Consider the following 24,640-nt stretch of genomic DNA (forward strand, 5'->3'; position numbering starts at 1 on the left):
TGACAAATTTTAATTTCCTGATCCAGATCCTGGGCTGAAGTGGTCTCACACAGCAGCAGAAAGGGATGTTTGTCAAATCAGAGTACTGCAGATATATGTTTTTAACTTTAAACCTCTTTTAACTGCTAACTGTGAAGAAAGCAGTCTCCAAGCCCTGCCATGAAGCCATGCTCCACCTGGGGCAGGAAGGAGAAAGGTGGGAAGATCTGGCCTTTAACCTTGAGGAATTTTTCCTGGTGTGCAGGTGCTGCATGCTCTGCTGCAGCTCGGCAGCTCTCGTAGTCAGATCCAGGGGCGGGGAACTTGAGATAAAAAGTTCTTCTCAGCCTTTTCAGTGTGGTGAGACGTGGATAAAAGCACTGAGATGTTTGGTTTAGGGTGACAGGCCCTAAATGCAAACAGCTGAAGTGGGAGGAGGCTCCATGGGGGCAGACAGAGCCCTGCAGCAGCACCAGGAGCCCTGAGCCAAGTGCTTGGACAAACCTGGTGTCTCTTGCATCACTCCCTAGAGCAGTGCTCCTAATCCTTTGTATCCCTGCAAACACAAGAGGAGAGTGTCTCTGTTGTTTTGTTGCTTTGGCCAGACCTTCCTTCCCTCCTGCCCGAAAAGTGCAGGCTGAGGACACAGCCCAGACCTTTGGTTTCTGGGAGAACTCGGGGGCACAGACACGGCCACAGGTTCAGTGTTGCCAAAGAGGTTTTTGGTGATTTACAGCCCGTTGTGCTGAGCGAGTTGGCAGATGCTCTGAGCTGGCAGAGAAGGAGGGAGATGGTCACGTGGAACAAAACACTGTCTCCTGGCAAAACCAAGGAGAAAGTCTGGTCTGTGGGCTCATTGCTGGGTGCAAAATGGTGCTTAAAAATCACCCTGTGGAAAAGTAACGGGTTGGGTGGGTCTGGTTGAGCAGAGTGAACTACACAGATTTCCATAGGTGGTGTTTCTCCAAGTGCTATCTCTGAACTCTTCCTCCATGAAGGAACCATCATCAAAGCAAGTATTTAAATAATGTCAAAGGCTCTTTGACCCTGAAGTGTGCAGGTGTGAGGGGAGAGCAGGAGTCACAAAGAAAATAACCCTGTTTTCCTTGTTGCCCAACCCCTCATGTTCCTCACCTTTTAAATAAAAAACTAGTATTAGTAAACCTAGCTGACCTTAAAAAAAAAACCCCTTAGAGTCAGGAGACAAGGGAATGAGGTCCTCAAAGGAGAATGTACAAAAAGGCTTGGTCATGAAAAGAAAACCTCAGCAATGTTGAACTGATGAATGGGGATTGAAACAGCAGCCTCAGCCCTTTGGACACCACTGGCATTAATGGAGCTCTGACTGAAATCACCAGTCCTGTGTGCTGGATGTTTTCCCTTGGTCTCCTGCTCACCTCTGGTTGCTTTCTGTTGCCACCAAAGGTCACTCCTGTGGCTCCTGGTGCTGTTTAATTGCAGTCCTGACTATTCCCACTCAGTGTCAAGCGTCAAACAACCCTTAAGTAAACGAGAGCTTTCTGAACACCACCCCAACCTTTCAGCTCTGCTTTCTGAAGCCTGTAAAGCTCCTTTCTGCCTCACTGCAGGCAGGTGCAAGCCCAGAGTAACCCTGCTCAAGTACACAGAGCTGTTCTCATTTCACAGCACAAGTAGGACCATACCTGAGGTCCAGGGAGAGCAGTTTATCTGCCCAGGATAAGCCCTTGTTTTTCTAATATGACTGGAAATTAATTCCAGAAATGTTGTGATACCATGTAATTGGGAGTCCCCTGAGCTGGTACCAGAATCTATTTTTGCCAGGTCCCCTGCAGACCAGTGAGGATGTTGCTGCACCACCAGTAATGAAGATTTAGAGAGTCCTTGCTTGCTTTGAAGGTTTGTGTCCTTTGCCCTTGTGCTGCTGAAGGTCTCTGTCTCATCCCAGAAAATCAGTGCAATATTAAATTTTCTTTCCTTCTCCCACCTTCCCTCATTCTTGTATTGTTGATATGACATGGGCCAAGGGCTATGTGTGTGCTGCAGTTGCCCCAAGGTTTAATGGATCTTGGCAAGTTAAAGAGAAAAGAAAATCTGTGGAGGGTGTGCTGCGGCCCTTTTTCCATCTGGGATGCTAATTTGAGTATTTCCTCAGCCCAACCATCAATTTTTCATGGAATTTCTAAGTGGATAATTGTGTTTGAGACCTCTAACCTACTGTTGGACAGGACTGAAGCAGGCCATTAATTCCACATCTTGCTCATGCCTGCTGCCAAGCTGAGGGTTTAAAAGCACAGGAGCTGCCAGCATACACAGTTTGTCCCTTGGGGTTCCCATGAAACACTCATTTGAGTGACACAGGGAATGGGATTGAGGTCTCCAGGCTGCTGTGAAGGTATCTGGGGGGTTCCTGGGGGTTGGTGCCACCTGGGGCTCCAGGATTCTGCAGGATACAGATGAATGTGCTGATGGAGAGGGGCTGTGTGCCAGCCCAGGAACCTGTGGATGTCTGGGGTAACCCTTCCCAACCTAACCGTACTCCCAAGTAACCGTGGAAGTGGAAACAAAGTGGGAAGGATGCTAGGAAGAGTTGGAGCTTAAACCCCATTTCTGCAAGGCTCAAAGACAGCTGATCAGAAGAAACCTGTTTATTGTGAGGCTTAGGAAAACAATTTCTATGCAAATTGCTTTTTTTGGCAAGTAATGGAGTCGATACAGAACTTGGAATTACAGTTTTAAGAATACAAACACGTATCTTCTTCAACAAACACAAAACAAACTTCTCCAGGGAACATTAAATGAACAAATGCTTCCTTAAACAAATGGGAAACAAACAAGGGGTGAGGGGGGGCAAAACAAAACAGCAACCCAACTCAGAAGCCAAAACCCCACTGAAGAAGCAGCAGTCACATCTTGAACTTTACACTCAGGCTGTACTTTCGCTTTGCTTTTCCTGTTCAATAGCTGGCAGGAAAACAGAGGAAACAAAAACACCATCAATAAACATTCCTGTTTATGGACTTTGTTTTCCTATGGAGACAGGCTGAGAGAGTTGGGGGTGTTCATCCTGGAGAAGAGAAGGCCCAGAGGAGACCTCAGAGCCCCTTCCAGTGCCTAAAGGGGCTCCAGGAGAGCTGGAGAGGGACTTGGGACAAGGGATGGAGTGGCAGGACAAGGGGGAATGGCTTCCCACTGACAGAGTTAGATTGGATATTAGGGAGAAATTGTTCCCTGTGAGGGTGGTGAGGCCCTGGCACAGGTTGCCCAAAGAAGCTGTGGCTGCCCCGTCCCTGGAAGTGTCCAAGGCCAAACTGGACAGGGCTTGGAGCAACCTGGGATAGTGGAAGGTGTCCCTGCCCGTGGCAGGGGGGTTGGAACTGGATGATCTTTAAGGTTCCCTCTAACCCAAATCATTCTGTAACTCTGTGATAGTGGTTCTACAAGGTACAGATTTCTACAGTCATTTTTAAAGCCAGGGAATGGTTAAATCCACACTTGCTTTTTTTGGTCACCCTGGAAATGCCAACTCCTTCCCATGTCTGCCTAGCTAGGAGGGGGCAGTTCCTGAGGTGCAAACCTCCTTTTGTATTTACAGCTTTAGCACTTTTAAGGATAATAAAACAGGGGGGAAAAAACAGGTATCAAGCCAAGGGACAGTGCATCTCCATGGCTATCAGCACAGACATCCAGAGGGGTTAGCAATGCTCTTCTGAAGGAAGCTGCCCACAAAATCTGGCCCAAATGCTCTTTCATACCTGAAGTAGAAGTGAATCCCAACCTCACCTGGCTGCCTGTGCACAGTGCCTGTAGGGGAGAAGACCCTGCACGAGCAAAGCTCAGGGGTGCTTTGCTAAAGAAGATTTCCTATTAGATGAGGATGATGATGGGGTTTTCTTGCAGACTTATTCCCAGAGAAGGTGCCTGGAGGTCTCCTGGCCAGGGTTGGCAGCAGGTACCAGTGGGAGGCAGCAGCTCATCTGCCTGCTAACACATTAAATCCAGAGCCCAGGCACTCTCTGGGGAGGCTGCCAGGGATGGGCAAGGGTCCCCCTGTGCCTCCAGAGAGGCTGGTGACATGGTAATTACAAACAGATTGATCCTGTTACCAGCACCCAGCGGGGACACTGGTCTTGCTTCTAGCAGAAGCAAGAGCAATCCCATCAGAAAGGGTTTTTCAAACAAAATGCACCGTTGGTTATAATTACTGGTATCCTTGGAAGCCCAGCATAGACTACGAGTCTTAGTATTATCCCCACTTAAAATCAGGGATGAGTTTGAGCCTGTAATCCCATGATTAGTATTCATTTTGCATATGAACTGCAACACAGATTGTGTCCTTGCTACTCACAGTTCAAATAGCCTCAGAAGCACTTACTCTCTTTAGTGGGCAATGGGTTTTTCTCTCTGGTTTCTGTCTTCTTCAGCTTGGTCTTGTCAAACGTTTCAATTTCTGCAAAATCTGGTTTGTCGGACATGATGGGTCCTGACAAAGAAAGGGAAAACACACCCATGGCTTCATTAGCTAGTGCTGTGATATCAGCCATCTGCAAAGCATTTTCTCCTCGAAAGAAAAAAATGTGAAAAGACCATGGAAATGTTTATTCAAATAACCCCACAAATCTAACACCTCGATCTGGGACCTTTCCCCCAAGGCTTGGCTCTTTCAGAGCAGAAGAGGAAAGGTATAAATAGAATTTTCTCTGGATTTCTCAGATGAAATTACTAAAAAATCCTATTTTGCACACGGCAACAAGAATATTCAGTATTGAAGAGACAATGCATTAATTGCCAGTAATCCACGGTGCCTCCTGACATAAACCTCTATTTTAAAAAACGCTGCTGACCAGAAAATCTACAGTAAACCCCAAATCCAACAGGAACAAAGAGCTTCAGTTATGATTTGCTTTTAATTAATAGGATTTATGTTTAATTCTGAGCCCCCTGTCCTGAGCACATCCACCCCCTGAGCTGCTGTGGACACTTTAGCGTAACAATAGAGGACTGGTTCCCTCAGCCCTTTGTTTGCTCTCGCTCCATATCCCACTCACAGCTCAATGGGTTTGATTATACCCTATTATAATAAAGAGAAATCCACAAAGCACACCAGCATTCAACCCTTCACCTGTCAAAACTTCCCTAATCCCATTCATTTTTTAATAAGCAATTCAAGTTAAAATCCAGCCTGGGCGTTATTCCCCTCGTTTCAGTAGAGTTTCCCGTCAAGGCGAGGCTTGGCCCGGAGATGGCTGGTATAATTATATTTTTTCCTTCCTGCAGAAAATCAGATTTCATTGCTATCTGCACTGAGGCAACAGAAGTAAATATTCACAAGAAAAAAAAACCAACAAAAATGAAAAAAAAAAATGAAAAGCTACTAAAACCACATGGCATTACCGTCTGGCTGCTCTCTCCTCAGCTGCTTGGTGGCCGTCTGAGGCAGTGTGAGTTGAAAAAGGTCAGGGTAATCCCTCCTCTCCTCTCCCCTCCTCCCCCCTCCCAAGCCCATCGCTATTAATATTGATTAGTTTAGTGCTGGGATTGCTCAGCGTTTAGGGAAAGGACAGATTGCTCCTGCAGAAAGTGCATGAGGGAGGGAAATGGGAAAACTGGCATGGAAAACTGCCAAAATGCAGCTTGATCTTTCTTTTTTTTTATTTTTCTCCTCCTTTTCTGTGGCAGTCATGTTGAAGTTTCGCTTCCTGTCCTTTCCCAACGCTGAGGTTTGGAGTAAAGGTGAGCCTGGGGGGCTGCTGCTGCTGCTGCCAGGTTAGTTTTTGGGGAGATTTTAGGTGCATTCAGCAACATGTCTGGGATTCACCCCTACCTGCCCAAGCTCACAGGAGCTTGGGGCTGGGGAGGGCTCTAAGCACAGCCGTGGCATCATTGCCAGGATCAAGGGCCAGATCTGAGATCGGCACGGCCTGAGCACCACACCAGGAACGTGTCCTGAAAGGATGGACAATGGATCTTCCATTCACTCCTGTTTTTGTAGCAATCCACCCATTTGCTGGTGCCTCTCTCAGCCCGTGGCTCTGCACACCAGACCAGGCAGCTGCCCACAGCCAACCTCCCTGCCTCCACTGTGCAAAAAGCCAGGTTGGTTTGTGTGACCATTCCCTGTTCTCCACCTGTTCCAATGGCGTGGATCACACTGGACTTGCTTCCAGGGAACCTCTTGAGCTGCAGCAAGCGGAGAATTGTGTAGGTGCCAAGTGATGTGATTAAGAAAATCCCTTTGAAATGGCTGTTAGCCCTTGTCTGTGGCTGCAAGCCACTGTTGGGAATTAGATGTGGGCACGGCCTGTAGCCACCACCCAGCGCTGCTGCTCTCGAGGGCTGTGACATCCCTGGGGCAGTGACATCCCTGGGACTGTGGGCATCCCTGGGGCAGTGACATCCCTGGCGCTGTGACATCCCTGGAGCTGTGATGTGGCTCCAGCTGCCCAGCACAGAACTACTTGGGGAATGACTTTCCAAGGCAAAGGAAGGGAAGGGCTGTGTGCAGCCTCCTAGATCCTGGTGTGGGGTTTCCTCTCGGGTACCTTTGGATGTCTCCATCTGAATTACCTGTCTAGACTCCATGATAAGCCAAAAGGGAGGCAAGTAAGTTGGGATAAAATTAATTGAGCCCTAGGAGTACCTGGTTGCCTCCAGTGACTGTAAGGCAGCCTGGACAATGGGCTCAGGGAGCCAGAGATGTCTCAGCTGACCGAGAGCCCCAGGAAGGTCTGTGGATCTTCCTGTTGGCATAACAGGCTCAGGTAGAGTGGATTTGAGTCTGATATACGTGCATGGAGAAAATGGTTTTAATGTGTTTAAATGTGTCTTAAGGATCTCTTCTTTGTTTAAATTAAAATAATGAACAGGTTTTTGGTTGGGCTAGATGGTCTTAGAGGTCTTTCCCAACTCAAATGATTTGTGCAGGCTGGCTTGGTTACTGCATCTGCACTGACTGTCCACACAAAATCACTGGGTGTGTGCACCGTATTTAATGTCAGGACTCTGTTCCTTTGCTTCCATCCCATATATCCAAGCAGTTGTCACAAATTGAAAGCTGTGTTCTTGACTGAAAGACCTTGGGAATAAGCAGGAAGGCGGATACTGAGTGAATATTGGTGGAAGCTGTAGCTGAGATTTGGCACTGAACAGTCTTGGTGTCTGTATAAAGAGAAACCATTTACCTCTTGATAGGCTGGACATGAGATTTAGAAGATCAGAAAAGACTTTAAAACATAATCTGAGTGATTCATCAATCGAGGCAGTTCACGAGTTTCAGTGTTTTTAATGTTTGTCCATTTTTTCAAATAACAAATATAATTCTGACTATGAAGAGAGACTACAAGGGCAAAACCTCTTAAACATTTAGACTGGCACAAGTTCTCGGAGCTGTAGAAAGCAAACAAAATGTTTGCAAAGCAGAAGAATCTCACTTCTGGCTTTCTGTGTCCAGTCATGGGCTCAGCCCCAGGATCCACAGCAGAGCTCAGGCTCTTCTAAACATGCTAAGACAGGGTGAGCACGCTTGTTTTCACCACCACCACTTTAATTGCCCAATTTATTGGCAGAGCTAGTATTAAAAACAGTTTGGGATACATTGTTTGGGGTTTCAGGCTGAAGATGACCAGGTTCTTAATTGATATTGGGTTGGGTTTGTGAGGAAGGTGCAACAGTGTTAAGCCAAACAACATAATGATGAGAAATTACATGTTCTTGCTCTGTTGAAATCAGGAGATACTCATCTCTGCAACAAACGTCTTGACCACTGCAGAAAGTTCCTGTCAAGTTTCTGTAGCTTTTAAGTTCGGTCCTGCGGTCAAACACAGCTCATGTGGGATTCAAACCTCATGTTTATATACTCTGTGCAGCACAGGCAGCTGGATGCAGTTTACATATGGAAAGTTTGGAATTTGGCCCGAGGGCACTGCATACTGCATTGAGGCTGATCACAGGAGGGAAAGATGGGTAGGTAATATATTACTCAGATGCCTTTTTATTTCACTGGGAGTGGAAATATTCTTGCTACATGAGCAGCAAAGCAGTTATTTGTCAGGTTTTTAATGGCAGGATTTTGGAGTCACCACTGTCAGTAGGGGGAACATGGCATTTCCCTGGCCTTGGGATGACTGTGGTTGCAATAAATCTCAACTTTCTTTGGGGAGCACGGAGGCAGCAGAAAGATCCAGCACACATAAATGTGAAAAACCAGGAAGCCAGTGGAGCATGCAAACTATGGGATCTTTACACGTGCTCTACACATAAAGCACGTAAAGCTACATTGATATGGCTGTGCCTGAAAAGCTGCCTCATACAATGGAAATTGCATTTTATTTCAATCTGCTGCCAAAAGATGAAGGGCTGAGTCAAACTGACACCTCTGATACCAGTGAGTCACCTGCCATTGACAGCATCAAACCATGCCTGGCAGCACAAGCCACTGAGTGTCTGTCAGACACCCACAGAGAAACCGGGGAAAACAAACACTTGCTACCAGGATTTGGTAATAGGTGAGAGGAAACGTTTAAAAGGAGCTCGAGTGCAAAGTCTGAGGAGTGAGGCTGGGACTTTTGAAGCCTGCTGTCACTTGGCCTCTTCCCTTGGCTGCTGTCCTTTGGAAGCAGTGTGCCCAGTCCATGTGGGGCTGGGGCTGCAGGGACATCAGTGTATATATTATATATATGAGGGCTGTAGCCTTTCACGGGCTGGGGGATGCTGTGCTCATGTTTGGCACAAGAGGTGCTCTGGAAATGCCAAGTTTCATGGAGACAAGATGGGCAACTGCCAGAAAGAGGGAGTTTCTTTCTCCTTGGTGCAACAGTGGGGAATCAAATCGTATCCATTTCCACAGGGAGCTGAGGAGGGACAAAGCACCCCAACGAGCAGCCGGCGGGTGGAACAGACGCTCGAGCAGATCAGTGTCTGTAGCTGAGCCAATAAGCTGACACAACTGATTTTATAATCACATCAGTGCTGTCTCGAAATAACACACCCACTCCAATATAACAGTGATTTCATTTCCAAAATGTTGTGGTAATTTTGGTGCTAAAGGTAGGGGATTAATTTTTTCAAGGTCAAAAGCCGGGCTGGAATCTGCACGTGGCCTAATTCCTTCAGGTCCCTGTGAGCACCGAGCACCTCCCAGGCAGGTACAGGATTGCGTGTGCTGTAAGCTGTCCTTAGAAGGTTTCCCGTCCTCAGGGGAACAGGAAAAAAAAAAAAAAAGACTACAGCTCCACTGAAAGGGTTTTCTTAGTTCTCTTTGTGCCTTTTGTTCCGTCTTGCTGCCAAAAAAAATATCCATGTTTGGGAACGGAGACAGGTTCCCAGGCTAAGAGACAATGAATCCTGGGGGTGTAAGGAAGGCACTGATCCCTCTTTGGCAGACTTTCTGCTCTAAGGCTGCACTGTTAGTGAGTAAATACTCGATACTTGTCTTACACTGTATGTTTTATCGTTACCTAAGGTGTTTCATTTTCCTTATCAAGACCATTGTACCTTCAGGGTAGGTACATACAGAGGATGAGCGGGGGGAGGAGAGGCAGTTGTAGATAGTCCTTCTCCTTGGGCTATTTTTTCTAATCCTGTGTTTTCCAAATAGCTCAGGATATCAAACAGTCTATACTGGGAGTCCCATTGCAGCAAAGAGCAAAAAGAGAAAACATAAGCTAGTGGGAGTAGAAATTTCCTCTCTCCCTCTTTTTTGGTATTATAAAACTTGGTATGGGGGTGAATTTTTGAAAGTTTAACCAGATGGAGGTTCTTGCAACAGAGCTTTCTCAAGAACTGACCCAAAAGTGTGTCTTCCAGCATAAACTACTTTGCTCTGGCCTGGCCTTTTCTAGCAAAATGTGGTGACCCATGTTTGCATTATTAAAGGAAAAAAAGAATTAATACAAAATGTCCAAGCACATGTTTCTCTCCCAAACATAGGGTGGGGAAAGAAGCATGTGATGTCTTAGTCACATTAGTTAATGCTATCGAGCACATGACAGTTTGTGATGAATGCTGGTCAAGAAACACAAGTTTAGCATGACTTTGTCTTTACTAAGTCATTTTTTTCTCCCTGTCTCTGGACAGAAGCACCTCTTGCAAACAGCAGCTTCTAGGGAAGTAGTAAGGCAGGGAAGTCTAGGATGTGCTCAAACACATGATGGCTCTTCCCAGTGTAGCTGGCTGCTCTGGAATGGAGCAATCCACTCTTGGAATTCTCACTCTCTTTGCTTTAAACAGGAGGAACATCACCCTTCCTTATGAAGTTCAAATTGTGCAGCAAATAGATAACCAACATAATCCAAGAGAAGATAATCAAAGATAATACAATCCAGGGATCTACTAACTTTATATTACCTTCAGATTTTCCTTTTGTCCAGAGGAAGAAGGACAATAAGTGGGTCTGTCGTTACAATCCGTGTTGTGCTGGGGTAGATATGGAGGTGTGGTGTTGACTCCTGGGACACAGGGGTGTAGTTTTGATGGGTGCCTGACCAGCACTTCTCTTTGTGTTGCCAAATCATTCCATTTTCAACAGCCTGGGACCTCCTGGTAGGTTTAGTGGTTTTATGGTTTTGGGGAGAAGAAGATAAACCCTGAAGTTTTCCAGCTGCTTAAGGGAATGAGGCTGCTGAAGCAGAGGAACAGACTAAGCAGCCAAGTATCTTTTCTAGCTGATTACTGTGAGCAATTCGCAGAGCAAAATACTTGCATTTCTGCATTGTCTTTTCCAAAAATCATTTTCCAATTTTATAAGCTTGCTAAGCCAAACACACAGGTATTCCATACGGTGTGCAGGGTCAACAATTATGTAAGAAAGTGGTAATCAGCAAGTTCCACATCTGTTAACTGCTCAAATGAAAGCTGCAAGTATGTTATGTTAAATGCTGTTTTTCTTTTTTTAAATGTAAAAAAAAAAATAAAAAAAAGAGACTATTTTTCTCTCCTGGCATCTGAAGTGAAAAATCTTTCTCTTCAAAACTTGACTGTTTTCAATTACTAGTTTTATGGCTTTTTTTTTCCTAGCAAATACATATAAAGTGCTAAAATCAGTCAGATTAAAGCCATGTCTTCATGACAGAGTTAACCTGAGCTCTGTCAAAGTGACTCCTCTGGTGTTGGTGTACCTTGAGTGTGAGTGGCCACACCATGAAATAACATGGGAGCAGCAGAGAGTGATTGTGTTGGCAGCAGACAAATTGTGCTAATGTGAACTGTGGCCTCTCCTCAACCCAAGGTAAAAGCACCACAGCAGCTGGAGTACAGATCCATGGGAGTGCAAAGAATGGGAATTCCAAAGGGATGGGGACATTCAAGCTTTAATTCAAGTTGACTTTTAAGTGGGGACTATCTTTAGGGCATGAGCTTGTACATCCAGATCCCGGGCTGGTGATTGCAGAGAAAAGCAAATAGGAATTAAAAAAATGCAAGTGTGCAATATTGCAATTTTTGCTTGCCTGGTGCAGACACTGAGTGATTTTTCCCTTTGGATGAATACAAGCTTGCATAAAATTCAAATAACTCAGCTGTCTACAGATGGGGGGGGAAGTGTGGGAAGGGGAACAGACGGAAGGAAATGGAACTGAGAAGACTGAATTAACCTTTCGATGTCTTGAATTTCAAGAAGGGAAGAATTATCTCCTGTTAAGTCTGCAACCGTGCAATTAAAATATGAACAAGCCTTAAAAGCCACATTTGACCCATATTCCCAGATTTCTACTTTAAAGACAGATCTCCCAAAACCAAGATTCAGATCCAAAAAGTATTCAAAGGCAGGGGAAAAAAAATCTCATGCTGTAAATGTTTATTTTAATCACAGAACTCTAGTAGAAAAATGAGTAAAAATGTCTGACATTTACGCAGAACATGTGCCTTTGATATTGAATTCAGTTTTTAAAAATCCTTACATATGTGTGTCTAGTAATGGCTGACAGTCTTTGAAAAGATGAATGGTTTTCTCTGGGTTGGAGTTTCTGTTTCTATAAAATAGATTTTTTTCACCTGTCTACTTGAGCGTTGAGAAGCCTCATTTGTTAATTTAAGAATGGACTTTGATTCTTAGGTGCTCTTTTGGACACTATGAGTCAGAAGAACTGGATACTTGCTGATTCCAGAGCCTCCATGGAGAGTTATGGATGTCCAACAAGGCCAAGTGTCATGTGCTGGGCATCCTGAAACAAAATGTTTGTTAGAAAATTTTGTAATGCTGGAAAAGAAGAACAAAGTAAAGCTCAGTTTGGGGACATGTCTCTGTTTCTGAATGAAATATGCAGGAAAGGAAAGCACTTTGCAGCTGGAAAGTGTTACTGTTTGCTAATTCTTCTTTGGTGTTGAAAGGATTTGTGTTTGTCAGTATTTTTTGCAAGAGACAATAGGATCTATTTAAGAGAAACACTGTGCACTTCCAAGTTCAGGAGAATGTATCAAGTAATTTATAGGTGAACAATTAAAACCAAAAACAAATACTTTGCTGACATACAGATAGTTCCCCCCCCAAGTAAAAAGTGTTTGGCATAGAATGCACAGGTATTGCAGCAAACAGTGTCTTGTTTTGCTACATATCAGATTCCTCTTTGCTCCTAGTAAGATAATAACCCAGTATGAAGGTAAGGAATTGCATGGCAGGCTATCAACCTCCCAAGGATTGGATTGGATTGCAAAGCTGATTTAAGTTTTGGAGTATTTTAGCTCAGATTGTACTAAGGCTTGTACAACAGTGAGCACAGTTGGGATAGGGATATTTTTCTTTAATTTGCTTCAATTTGTCATGAGGAGTAAGGCAGGGCTGTTGCTGGAACTGGACTTAATTGGAAGCTAAAGTCTTCAGAGAATCTTTATTCTGAAGTCATACTTCTGAAGGCATCGGGGATACATAAAGAAAATACAGCTCCAGTTCTGTGACATATACTGGTAATAATGATTTGTGCTCATGAATGGCTTTTCCTGAAAAAAAGGGAATTACACTGGTAATCATTTCAGATCTAAGTTACTTTGTGAGCATTTAGCAGGACAACCTCTGCAAAACTTTTAGGCTGAGCAACTTAGCTGGACTTGTAAGAGAACACACTGAGCTACAGAACTGGCTCACCCTTTGTGGTGTGGCTCTGGGCACGGATTTATCAGGGATACAGGGATGCCACGGCACTCTGGCTCTTTAGTTCTTGGCAGATGCATCTGCCAAGCTCCTGGAGCTGTGCAGCAGCTGGGGAACGGGTCCTTCTGCTCAGGAGCAGCCTCACACTGGGGCCTTGTCCCTGTACAAGGCAGCACACTGTCGTATGTCCTGACACGTGGATGACGGTGCCACCCTGCAGCCGTGCACCTGCACAAGCCCTGCTCATGCTGGGGCTGCTCTGGACATGTCTGTGAGTTTGGGAGAGGGTAAATGAACCTGTGTGAGCTCCACAGCGTGCACAGCACCAAAGAGGGAGAATTACAAAATGCTACCATCAAATTGAAGCTGGGCCTGAGGTAGTGGGAAACGGATGGAGACAGGTCATGGACATTCTCCATTGTAATGTTTAGCAGTGATCTGAGAGGCAGGTGCCTTCAACAGCTGTATTTTGGGAGTGTAACCATGCAGCCACTCATTAAGTTGTTGCCTCCCTTCCCTCTGTATTTACTATCTTAGAAGAAGCGGCCAAAGCACCAGAGAGAGACCAGGATGGTAAAAGGTCCAAGACTTACAAAGAGCCAACTACAGCTTTCCCTAAATGGAAGGGGAGGTGCTCATCTTCTCTCTCTGGTGACCAGTCATAGAAGTTCAGGAAAGAATGAAGTTGTGTCAGGGAAAGTTCAGGTTAGACATCAGGAAAAAGTGATTTGCTGAGGGGGTGGCTGGTCACTGAAACGGGTTCATCAAGGAAGTGGTCACAGACGCAAGTCAGAGTTCAAAGAGTATCTGGACAATGCTCTTAGTCACACGGTTTAGTTTTAGCCAGCCCTGCAAGGAGCACAGAGGTGGACTCCATTATCCTTGAGTGCCTTCCAACTTGAGATATTCTATGACTGTAACTCCCAGGTTGTCCTCAACCTTTCAGAGACAGACAGAGAACACAAAGTGAGCAGAAAAGCCTAAAATGGCAGCCTGGGACTGCATATGTCTGCCCCCTGCGAGGAGCGTTGGAAGCCTTTGAAAGGAGGGGGGATAAGCTGGCATGAAATGGCGAACTCGGAGCCAGTTCAGGGGAGGGAAGGCACTGTCTGGGACTCAAAACCAGCAGACAGGTGCTGTGCAGTGCCTGCCTACCTGCCTGCCTCTGCTGTCTTTCTCCTCTTGCCACGTGTGCTTTCTGTGTCAGGTTTCTTGCAGTTTTATTCCTGTCAACTGGCCAACGTCTCTGCTGAAGAGCCAGCTGGAGTCCGCTCTCCCCCATGTTTCATCAACAAAATTGCCAGCTTGTTCTGATTCAGTATCTTTATTGTTGTTGATGAGGCTAAATGAATCAGAAAGAACACAGCGATGTATACAAAATACAAATTCAGAAACCTCATCCTGATGCAAGGAGATTTTATTAGCGGTTCAAGTGGAGAAGTCTGCTGTGGAAGGAGAGGAGACAGCACACACAGACCTCCTGAGAGGCCACTTCCCCCGACCCTACACATTTTATTGCTTTTGCGTGCTACCTCCTAATGACACCAAATCTTTCCAGCAGGAAAATAGAGTTTTAGATCTGATTAAACCCTGGCTAATTTACTGTGGGATTGTGACTCTCCCTTCTTTGGATTCTAAATGCAAAACCTCTTAATGAGTCCTATAAATGTATCTCTAGATAAAATTCAGAATCCATGTTGGAAAACCTGAAACAAAACCCTCCCAGCTATTGAAAATACAGAGGTTTCAATTAATCCCACCCTAGTGATATATTTTTTTTTTTCCCTTTCATATATTCTTTGTCAGTTTTTCATGGGGGAAAAAAAAAAAAAGCTTTTCCTGAGAGGATTTTTACTAACTAAATCCAAGTTTCCTTAAATGCCTTATTAAACCCACCACCTATGGCTGCTGGCACTGCATGACAGAAAAAGCTGTTGTAGTTTCAGCGTGGCATGTGGGAACCACAGACTGCCAGGCACGGGTTTTAACACTTTGGGTGTAAGCTTGCATCTCCTCACTAACTTATGCTAACTTACTTTAAGGGTGCTAAATTTTCTGCTTCAAAATGCATTAGCTCTTTGTCAAAGGGCAGTTCATTACTTCTGGCGCGCTTACACTCAGGGAACGTTTGGGAGTGATGGCTCTTGATGCTTTAATTCAGAAAATTTACAGGAAATATTTTAATATGGTGGTGAGAAAGGGAAAACTAGGATCACAGAATCAGTTAGGTTGGTAAAGACCTCTGAGACCATCGAGTCCAGCCTGCAACCGAACAACGCCGTGCCAACTAGACCATGGCACTGAGTGCCATGTCCAGTCTTTGCTTAAACAGCTCCAGGGATGGTGACTCCACCACCTCCCTGGGCAGCCCTTTTCAGTGTCTAATCGCCCTTTCTGTAAAGAAATTCTTCCTAATGTCCAACCAAAGCTAGCGGGGTACGAGCCTCCACAGTGACACTACTGGCCGTGGTCCCTCTCTGCACAGCGCAGGACAAAAGGACATAGACTTAAGCTGTGCCAGGAGAGGCTTAGGTTGGACATTAGGAGGAATTTCTTCACAGAAAGGGCGATCGGACATTGGAACAGACTGCCCAGGGAGGTGTTTGAGGAAAGATGGACATGGTGCTCAGTGCCACGGTCTGGCTGACATGGTGGTGTTGGGTCATAGGTTGGACTCGATGATCATCCTGGCCTGGATCAGGAATGGTGTGTCCAGCAGGACCAGGGAAGTGATTCTGCCCCTGTACTTGGCACTGGTGAGGCCACACCTTGAGTGCTGTGTCCAGCTCTGGGCCCCTCAATTTAGGAAGGACATAGAAGTGCTGGAGCAGATCCAGAGAAGAGCAGCGAGGCTGGGGAAGGGTCTGGAGCACAAGTGCTGTGAGGAGAGGCTGAGGGAGCTGGGAGGGCTCAGCCTGGAGAAGAGGAGGCTCAGGAGAGACCTCATCACTCTCTACAACTCCCTGACAGGAGGGTGTCACCAGGTGGGTTTCGGGCTCTTCTCCCAGCAGAAGGACAAGAGGGCACAGCCTTGAGCTGCACCAGGGGAGATTTAGATTGGACATGAGGAAAAAGTTCTTTACAGAGAGAGTGATCAGCCATTGGAATGGGCTGCCCAGGGAGGTGGTGGAGTCACTGTCCCTGGAGGTGTTTAAGAAGATACTGGATGTGGCACTTCGTGCCGTGGTCTAGCAGGCAAGGTGCCGTTGGGTCACAGGCTGATGATCTCAGAGATCTTTTCCAGCCTGGGTGATTCTGTGATCTCAGGACGTGTTTTCCAGGCTACTTGACCCTGAGCCCGCACGGGCTGAGTCACCGTGCGGGTGCCCGAGTCCCTGCGCGGGGTGAGGACGAGACAAAATCGCCAATTTCGGGCCGCCCGTTCCCGCTCCACCCGCGGGCGCCGCCGCCGCCGCCGCCGCCTCAGGGCGCGAGCCCCGCCCGCCCCTCAGCGCCCGCCCCGCCCCGCGGCACGTGACCCCGGGGGAGGGGGCGGGGGGGGGCGAGCGGAGGGGGGGTGTGCGCGCTCTGCACCTGTCAGTCAGCGCGTCACTTCCGGCCGTGGCCGCCGCTGCCGTCGGGGACCCCCCGCTCGCGGGTCGGAGCTCGGAGCCGCTCTGAGCGCACGGACGGCGCCCGGGCCGGCAGCGCGGCGGCCGCGGCGGCGACAGCGGCGGGGGTGGGGCGGCGGCCGCCGAGAAGGGGGAAGCCGGGACGGGCACGAGGAGGGGCTGCGAGCGGAGCGGAGCGGGCAGGGCAGAGGCCCCGCGCCGGCCCCCGGGGTAGGAAGGGGCGGAGGGAGCTGCCGGCGGTGCCGCGGACGGCGGGGAGGGCGAGTCACCCGGCAACGGTGAGGGGCGCGCGGCGCATGCGCGGGGCGGGCGGGGGGTGCCCGCGCTCGGGCGGGTTCGGTGTCACCTCAGCGCGTCAGGAACCTTCTGGCACCGGCAGCGCCCTCCCGCCCGGGCCGCCCCGGGGAGCTGTCAGGGGCCCGAGCCTCCCCCGCTGCCGCTGGGGCAGCGCTGACAGCCCGGCTCCTCCAGGAGTTGCCTGCCCGGCCCGTCCCCTCCTCCCTCGGGTCATCCCCCCCTGCGAGGGGGCTCGGGCAGCACCGACCCCGCAGCTCCTCAGCCAAGTTGCTTCCAGAAGTTAAAAGAAGGGCAGGCACTGAGCGAACACGCCGGCGTTGATAACGCCGGGTCAGGGGCTGAACGTGCCGGGCTGTGCCCAAATGTATCATCCGAGGGGTCTGCCGGTGTGGGGCTCCATTGTTCGTGGGAGCTCCTTAGGGAGACTGAAATATTCCGAGTGTTTCTTGCTGTCAGAAAGTTGCTTTAACGTGAGATGTCCCGGTGTTAGGGTGCTCCTTTCCAGGTTTTGGAAAAAAAAAAACCCACAAAAAAACCCCAGAGCGAAACCCAACGACAGAAAACCTGCCATCACACACTGCAACACCAGGTTTTAATGCTCAACTCTCTTATTTTCTCAAGTCTGGCTGCGTTTTAATAAATTCTTACAAAATTTCGTGCTGCTGTCGGGCTCGAGGTGGAGAAAAGAGGTAACAAATGAAGAAAGTAAATGCCACCTAATGACTCTTGGCTGTTAAAAAAAAAAAAAAGAACGAAAGTGAATATATCAAAACCTACATGGTTGCTTCTTTTTTTCTCTGGCGTGTATTCCTGAGTGTCCTCAGGGATGGAATTGTTAGTATGTGACTTTGGAACAAATTGTTAAACTGGATTAGCATTTAGGTTTGAAGTTTTTCTGTCTTCCGTGCAGTTGAACTTGCCAGCATAAAAGGAATAAAAAGCTGGATTGTTGGCCTATACTATAAGCAATTTAGCTGTTTTGTTTGGGGTTTTTTTTGTTACTTCTCGTTACTAGTAAAGTGCTTTATGTGTTCTTTGTTGCATAGATTTGAAGGTATTTAGAATCTTTTTTAATCTGCTTTGTCTGTGTTTTGTACATTGTGCAGCACCATAGGGATCCTTTCCTTGCCTTGACAATGTTACAATAAGGAATCAAATACCTCAATGTTTTGAAAGCATCAAACTGGAAAGTTACTGTATTATTTTAGAAAAATCAATCAAGCGGAGTGTTCCATGGTTACATTTAAAGAAGCTGACTCGGAGGAGCTCCTGGTAACTTCTAATGCTTGCAAATTTTGACATGGACAATGTGTCAAAACGTCTGAGTTTGGCAAATGATAGTTTTTATCTGCTCAGTCTGAGTCATTTTGGGCTCTCGTTACTTGTAACACGGGAGGATCTTCTCAGAGCTCGTTAAAAGGCTCCACGTTTGTCCTGTGTGGCTCTTTCTTGCCTGAGAGCTCTGCAAGCAGTGAGGCTTTACTTTCTAATGTACATAACGCCATGTTAGCAAAGGCAGGTGAGGCTGGAGAAACATTCCATGCATTTGGAACAGACATCAGTAAGTGTGGTGAGCCCCTGCTTTTTGGGTTGGTTTTTTTTTTTTTTCCCTTTTCAAATACTCGGGCTTTTGATCTCTGGTCGAACTGTAGCTCAGCAGTGATGCCCTTTTTTAGGAAAATGAGGAAAACCTGCCAAGTCTTGAGGTGATTTTTTTAGTTTGGATTTTTTTTTTGGGGGGGTGGTTGTTCTGGTTTTTTTCCCCCCCATCCCCCACAACAGAAGCTGCAGCTATAGGGAAGAGGAAGTGATGTCGGTAAGAGAATGCCTTTAAGTTGTCCTTAAATTCGGTGCATAACACCAGGTTAATTTTATCACACAGAAATCTAGTGGCCATTTGGATGGGAGTGAATTGACTTCTTGCAGGGCAGTTCAGCATTTGCATCTGTAAGGATGAGAGATGGCAAACCCTTTTAACTCTTTTCCAGTGTTGCAGGCCTGGTTATATATTTATTGATCATTTCAGATGTGAGGGCTGGTATTTAAGGACCAGAAAATAACACTTTATCCAAAACATCTGAGGAGGAGATACAGAATTGAAGGACTATTAAATCTTCTGTGAAGGGCTATGAAAGAGGGAGATTTGTTGCTTGTCATGCAGTTTGTAAAGTGATGGCTCTATCAGTTTTTCAGCAGAGTATGTCTCGTGTCAAAATTGGATTCAGGCAGAGAATACAAGAATTTTACATTGCTCCCTGGAAAGTTAGTAAAATTGAACCATTCAATTTGGAATCTCTTGCTGACTATGTTCTGTAAGTTATAGATTTTGCCTCCAAAAATTTTGTTTGAGAAAGACGAACTGTCTCAAGGCTTTGGTAAATTCAGATTTGTCTTCATAGTTATATACTGTCTTGGTAGCCAAGTGTTGGGAATTGTGAAAGTTCTTTCAATTCAGGTGAATTCTGTGTATTCTTGCAGCCTAAACCATAATGTATTTGTTACTGCATCTTCTTTTTTTTTGAAGTCTTTAAAACATAGTTTAGAGGGTGATTATGGTGCTTAAAACCTGTTAGGTTTGCAATGTATGGGTGGAGTCCTTCACTACAAGAAGTGGGTGATATTTTGCGGGACCGTGTTGTGATTATCGTGAAAATAGTTCTATTGTGATAGCAACAAACAATTACTCTCGTGGTGTTTCACCGGAGAACGTGTGAAATCCTGTGCATTAAAAAAAAAACCAAACCAAAAATATGCCAAAAGAGCTTAAAATACAGATAGTTCATTATATTTGTGTTCAAACAGCTTGTAACAAAGGCTGTGGTTGCAGAGGCTTTTTTTCTATTGAGAGGTTTAAATGGTTTTTATTTTCTTCACTGTCTGGACATTTGTGAGGACGTTTGGGTGGGGCAGCTGCTGGATCTGAGCGGAGTCTCTGGTGGGAGCCCTGCATTGATTGTCCGGGGTCCAGTCTCTGAGTGGCTCTTCACGTGTCTCCTGTGTTCAGTGTTCCCTGCAGAGTGTTCAGGATTAAAATTAGTGCTCAGCTGTGTAGGATAATAATACATGGACAAAACTGAAAAGGTGAGAGCTGGAATCTTACGAATGCGGTTCTTCCTTCCTTTATACTCTTTTTATTTTTTAAGTGTCTGTTTTTGAAAGGTTTTCTCCTCTTTTTGCTGAACTCCACATTTAATGAAATCTTTTGTTGCCTTGGCACTCTTGTAATGTAATCAGGTTACTTAAATTTAGTCTGCAATGTAATTTTTTAACCTTATGATTTCTGGTTGTGTCTTCAAATTTGGTCATAATCAGGTTGCCACAGGAATTGGTTGTGGAGGAGACCTCAGGACCAGTTCTTTATTTTTTTCTTCTTTTTTTTTTTTTTTGGTTTCCCTTTCTTTTCTTGCAATTCAGAGTCATTGCTGCAGAATGGGATGAAACGTGTTACTCCTGCAGTGGGGATGCTGAGCCAGTCCTGTGTTTTGGTGGCACGTGCTCGTGGCTGTGGCAGAGGCAGTGTTTTGATAGGGAATGGGCTGTGTAATCATTTTGTAATCTGCTGAGTTCCAGCCTGTGTTTCTGCTTACCTGTTTGTGAGTGGGGGGAAACAAGCAGATGATAAATGTATGTAATACAATAACTTATGTATAATGAATCAAGTGCATTATATATTTATAGTTTGCTTTTTTGGTCCCTCTGAGGTAGGTTGACTTCTGTTCCGAAGTCTGTTTTAACAGCAGTGTCAGTTGTTAAACTGCTTTGGTTTTATAACATGAACCTCTCCAGTTTCATGGTTTTACTGATAATTTCCTCCTGTCTGTTGCCTTACTGTACTTTTATAATGCCCCTGCTCATAAGTTCTGTATTATCTGAGGCAGAGGCAATTATTCCTGTGTGGTTGGTGGAGTAGAGCTTTGCATTGAGGGGTGGCGAGTAGGATGACTATAATTAGCTGTTACACAAGATACAAAAGCCTTTTTATTTATTAACTACTGTTGTTAAGAATGTGATGGGATCTGTGCGAGCAGGAAGTTTCTTTATAATTCTGCACATGTGCATTGGCAGCAGCAGATGAGAGCAAATCTGGCCGTGTGTGGTGGTGGGTGTGAGGCACTGAGCAAACATCTACTTTTTCTGGTATCGCTGGTGGTTTGATTTCATTCCTCTTGCTACAATAGAGTTGCAGAAGGATTACGAGCTGCTCTAATGCTGCTAAAAAGCCTCTGGATTTTATCTAGTAAGTGAATATAAAACGTTATTTTTGCATATCAAAACCAGCTAATGTTTTAGTGATCCCTCAGCTTGTTCTTTTAGAGTGTGGAATTGTTTTACAGTGTTTGGAATACTCAAATCAGTCACTGTATTTTAGGATTTACTAATAAATAGTATCTACCTGTCATGAAGATCTGGTTTTGATGGGTTTATTTACAGACAGAGTGATCAGGTTTTGTCAGCTGAAACTGTAGACTAAACTATACTGATTGGAAAATGAATCCTAATCAGTATTATGGTTTCTTGGCTTGTAAATTTAAAACCCGAGAAAATACAACATTCCATTAGTTTTACTAATATCTTTTCCAGAGGAGCTTTGATGAGGTGTTCTGTTGCTTTCTTCCACGGTAAGGACATAAAGGCTTAATTTAAATTGTTCTAATTTGTAAATTAGAAGGCTTGCTACTACTGCATTTCCAGGAAACAAAAATTGCATTATAATTGCATCCTCCTCAATCTTATGTTGTATTTTTTGTGCTTTTATTTGCTTTGTCAGTATAACCAGTATTTTGTCAGTTGGGTGGTTTTTGAGGCAGTCTCAGAAGTGCTGGTGGCAAACGATGGAGAATTTCTGCTAATGGAGTTGAGGTTTAGTGTGTGTGAGTGCACATGTGAAGGCATATACAGGCAAGCAGTTAATTAATTAAAGAGCTGGTGTTCATGCTTCTGCTGACTCCTTTTGTGATTGTGTGCAAAACTGCAACGAGCTTGTTTCCTTCTGATTCCTACTTAACCAGAAAGCAAACAGGGCAGTGAAGAGTCAGTGACTGTGACGAGAAATGAAGGGAGCAGGGAATCACATCTGCTTGAGAAGGCTTTTATTCCAACACGTGCAAGTTAAATTCTGCAGTTATACTTAATTTCAAACATTATGACTTTGTGGGGATGGGGATTGTATCCTTAAGACCAGCTTGTTAAATTAAAGATAATAACTGATCCCAGTTGTCTGATTTGCCAGTCTGGACTTGTGCCTGAAATACCTCTCGATAGCTGATTTCACTGGCAGTCAAAAAGAGGAAATCTTGCTTTAAGATCTATTTTAAGCTAATCTTGCTGGGTTTAAAACTTTTATTTTAAATAATTTTTGTTTTGACTACTCAAATTTTTAATATGTGATTGTTCTTTTTACATGGAGGATATTCTGTTCCTATTCAAGCACTTGCACAGCTCTGCTTGCTTTTAGCTGTGCTCTTGAGACAAGTATTGTTTGTCCTTTTCAGTGTCCTGGGTTTGTGGTAGCGTTCAGATGAGCAAAAGCTCTTTTGCCCAACAGCAGTTCATCCTTTGGGAATGCCCCAGTCATTTGAGTATACAAATGGCATAAAAATCAGCCACTGTCAATTGTTACAATCCTGACCTAACATTACAAAAAAATCAGCTTCCTTTTATCTCGACGAAGCTTAAAAGTAAGGAGAAGAGAGCTGGTTGCTATTTTTTTAAAACATAAATGAAACAGTGTGTAGTACAGCAGTAGCCAAATGGTCTGGATGTTCCTCAGTGAGCTGGTACACAAAAGTTTCCTGGGGAAGCTCCTTGCTCATGCTCACGCCTGGCAGCTGCTCTGCATGATGTCATTTCATGAGGAGAGTTTCCGTGATTCCAAGTTGGAATCTGTGTCATAAGTTTTGCCCATAATTTAGAAATTCATAAAATCTATTACAACTTTGAACATTTCAAAGTTAGCAAATAATAATAAAAAAAAGAATTCTTTATTTTGCTTTAACAGTAAGTTTGCTGTTGGCATCCAGGAGGACGTCACGGATTTTGTCCTGTTATAAGTCATATAAGTAACCTAATATATTATTTATCAAATATAGAGCAAGGAACTAAAAACTTCGAGACACTTAATGGCTTTTGTGGAATTTTATTTGTAAATAAACCTCCTTGTGTTGCAGAAAAGGAGCATTGATCCTCTTTGTACTGGAGGATGTGTACGTGACCTTTTAGGACCCGTGGGTGGCTCACAGGGTCACAGCACTGCAAGCTCAAAAAGCCAAAAAACTTGAGGTGTATTTCCTGAGCAATGGGGACAGGCTGTTTTGTTGCCCTATGACACTTTTTTCCTATCTAAAAATCCTATATTTAGTGGTACCAAAAAAAAAAAATCACTGGCAGTGTCTGCTAATGTCACGAAATAAAATATTAAAAGTAGAGCAGAGCAGCAGTCACTGTTAGCTTTGGGTTTGGCTTCAGAGACAATATGAATTTCTTGCTAGATAAAACAATCAAATGAAAGAATTGCTTGAACAGTTGAGACTTGTGGCAGAAATTCTAGAGGCAGAATTAATGTTTTCATTCCTATGGCACAGTCTCAGTTTGCAGCCTTTCTTTGTTTATTTGTACTTGTTGCTTCATTCCTTTGTTTCAAGGAAAGGTGGTGGAACCCTGAGGACTTTAATTTAAAATGACACCCGTGTATTTTTTGTAGTTCAGTCAGTAATGTAAAAGCTGAACTAAATGTAAGTCTAAATTTTCCTGTGTATTCCTCAAATATTAATGGTGAGCTGTGTGTGCTGTGTTTTCTTTAGTGGCATTTCATGTGTGGGTGTGAATACTTCTTTAATTGCCAAGATAAGTGAATGCTGTTATGATGGCAAAATGAAGCTCATGGTGCTGTTTTCCCAGCAGACTCTGTGAAGAACTTGCCTTAATAAAAAACAAAGCAAAGTTTTTTTAATAATGTGTGAGAGCACTGAAATTCTCAATGCAGAACAAAACTGTGTTTTACCCTAATTTAAGATACCCTGGCTCGACATGTTGCAGAGGACATAGTATGTTTTTCTTCAGCCTCTTGTAAATGAATGAACTTATAGTATAATATGTGGTTATAATAAGATGTATTTTTAGTTTTCTGTATTTAAATTTTGTAGAACATGATTGTAGCTTAGGGATGTCTTTAAATGTTTGTAGTAACAAGGAGGGGAAGTAGATTGAGAAAGATGCAACCAGAATATTTGTAATAAAACATAACCTATTTGGTTTTCTTTTTCATTTGTTTGTTTTGTTTTTGTTATTGTTTTGTTTGTTTGGGGGGGGTTCTGTTTTTTTTTCTTTTTCTTGATAAGTCTTGTGGAGCATTTAGGTTGTGAAATTGGGAGGGGGAAGCACACGTTCAAAAGGATCAGGATAATATGGACAAAAATAAGAATAGTCGACTGAATGGACCAGCTCCTGTTTTCTGTGTTGATTGATCATGGCAAAAAAGTAAAAAAAAAATCCACAGCAATGCTTAATGTTTGCAAAAGGGTCCAGAAATAATCCTGAAGGTTCCATATCTTGTCCTAGTTTTCTTACATGTCTACATGGAAGTGCTGCACTTCCTGAGTCAAGAGAGGGCAAGTGGGAAAGCTTTTGATCCGTAGAAAAAGCAGAGATGTAATGTTTAATTATTAACAGTTTTACAATGCTGCAAATAGCAGGAAATAAAACTTACTGGAAGTTGAATAACTTTCTGAGAGTT

At 44.7% G+C, this 24,640-nt stretch overlaps 2 protein-coding genes across 10 annotated transcripts in view; one reads left to right on the plus strand and one right to left on the minus strand.

The window, feature by feature from the left end:
- Positions 1 to 2,591: 2,591 nt before the first annotated feature.
- LOC113967370 (thymosin beta-12-like) lies at positions 2,592 to 16,411 on the minus strand. 2 transcript variants are annotated; one of them, XM_027682915.1, is made up of 3 exons: positions 16,331 to 16,411; positions 4,334 to 4,441; positions 2,592 to 2,922 (listed from the first exon to the last, which is right to left on the minus strand). In XM_027682915.1, the coding sequence occupies exons 2-3, from the start codon at positions 4,431 to 4,433 to the stop codon at positions 2,885 to 2,887; spliced, it is 138 nt and encodes a 45-aa protein (XP_027538716.1). In that variant the 5' UTR covers positions 4,434 to 4,441; positions 16,331 to 16,411; the 3' UTR covers positions 2,592 to 2,884. The 2 variants fall into 2 exon arrangements, with proteins under 2 accessions (XP_027538716.1, XP_027538715.1); XM_027682914.1 differs by lacking the exon at positions 16,331 to 16,411 and adding an exon at positions 5,353 to 5,436.
- A 258-nt stretch (positions 16,412 to 16,669) lies between these two features.
- FAM13B (family with sequence similarity 13 member B) overlaps positions 16,670 to 24,640 on the plus strand; it is a 46,769-nt gene continuing 38,798 nt past the window's right edge. For 6 of the 8 annotated variants that reach the window (XM_027682896.1, XM_027682901.1, XM_027682900.1 and 3 more), the window contains exon 1: positions 16,670 to 16,889. The gene's annotated coding sequence lies outside the window, so the exon portion shown is untranslated. Of the gene's footprint in view, positions 16,890 to 21,039; positions 21,146 to 24,640 lie in introns of those variants that run through there. The other 2 variants (XM_027682898.1, XM_027682897.1) reach the window with 2 other exon arrangements.

This window comes from Neopelma chrysocephalum, unplaced genomic scaffold, assembly GCF_003984885.1.
Source record: "Neopelma chrysocephalum unplaced genomic scaffold, ASM398488v2 Primary Assembly neopelma1_63, whole genome shotgun sequence".
NCBI lineage: Eukaryota > Metazoa > Chordata > Aves > Passeriformes > Pipridae > Neopelma > Neopelma chrysocephalum.

Excerpts from the sequence above, each read along its gene's own strand:
- LOC113967370 (XM_027682915.1), bottom strand. The coding sequence starts at position 4,433 with ATGTCCGACAAACCAGATTTTGCAGAAATTGAAACGTTTGACAAGACC. Across the intron at positions 2,923-4,333 it reads CCCATTGCCCACTAAAGAGA|CTATTGAACAGGAAAAGCAA; the intron begins GTAAGTGCTTCT and ends TTTTCCTGCCAG.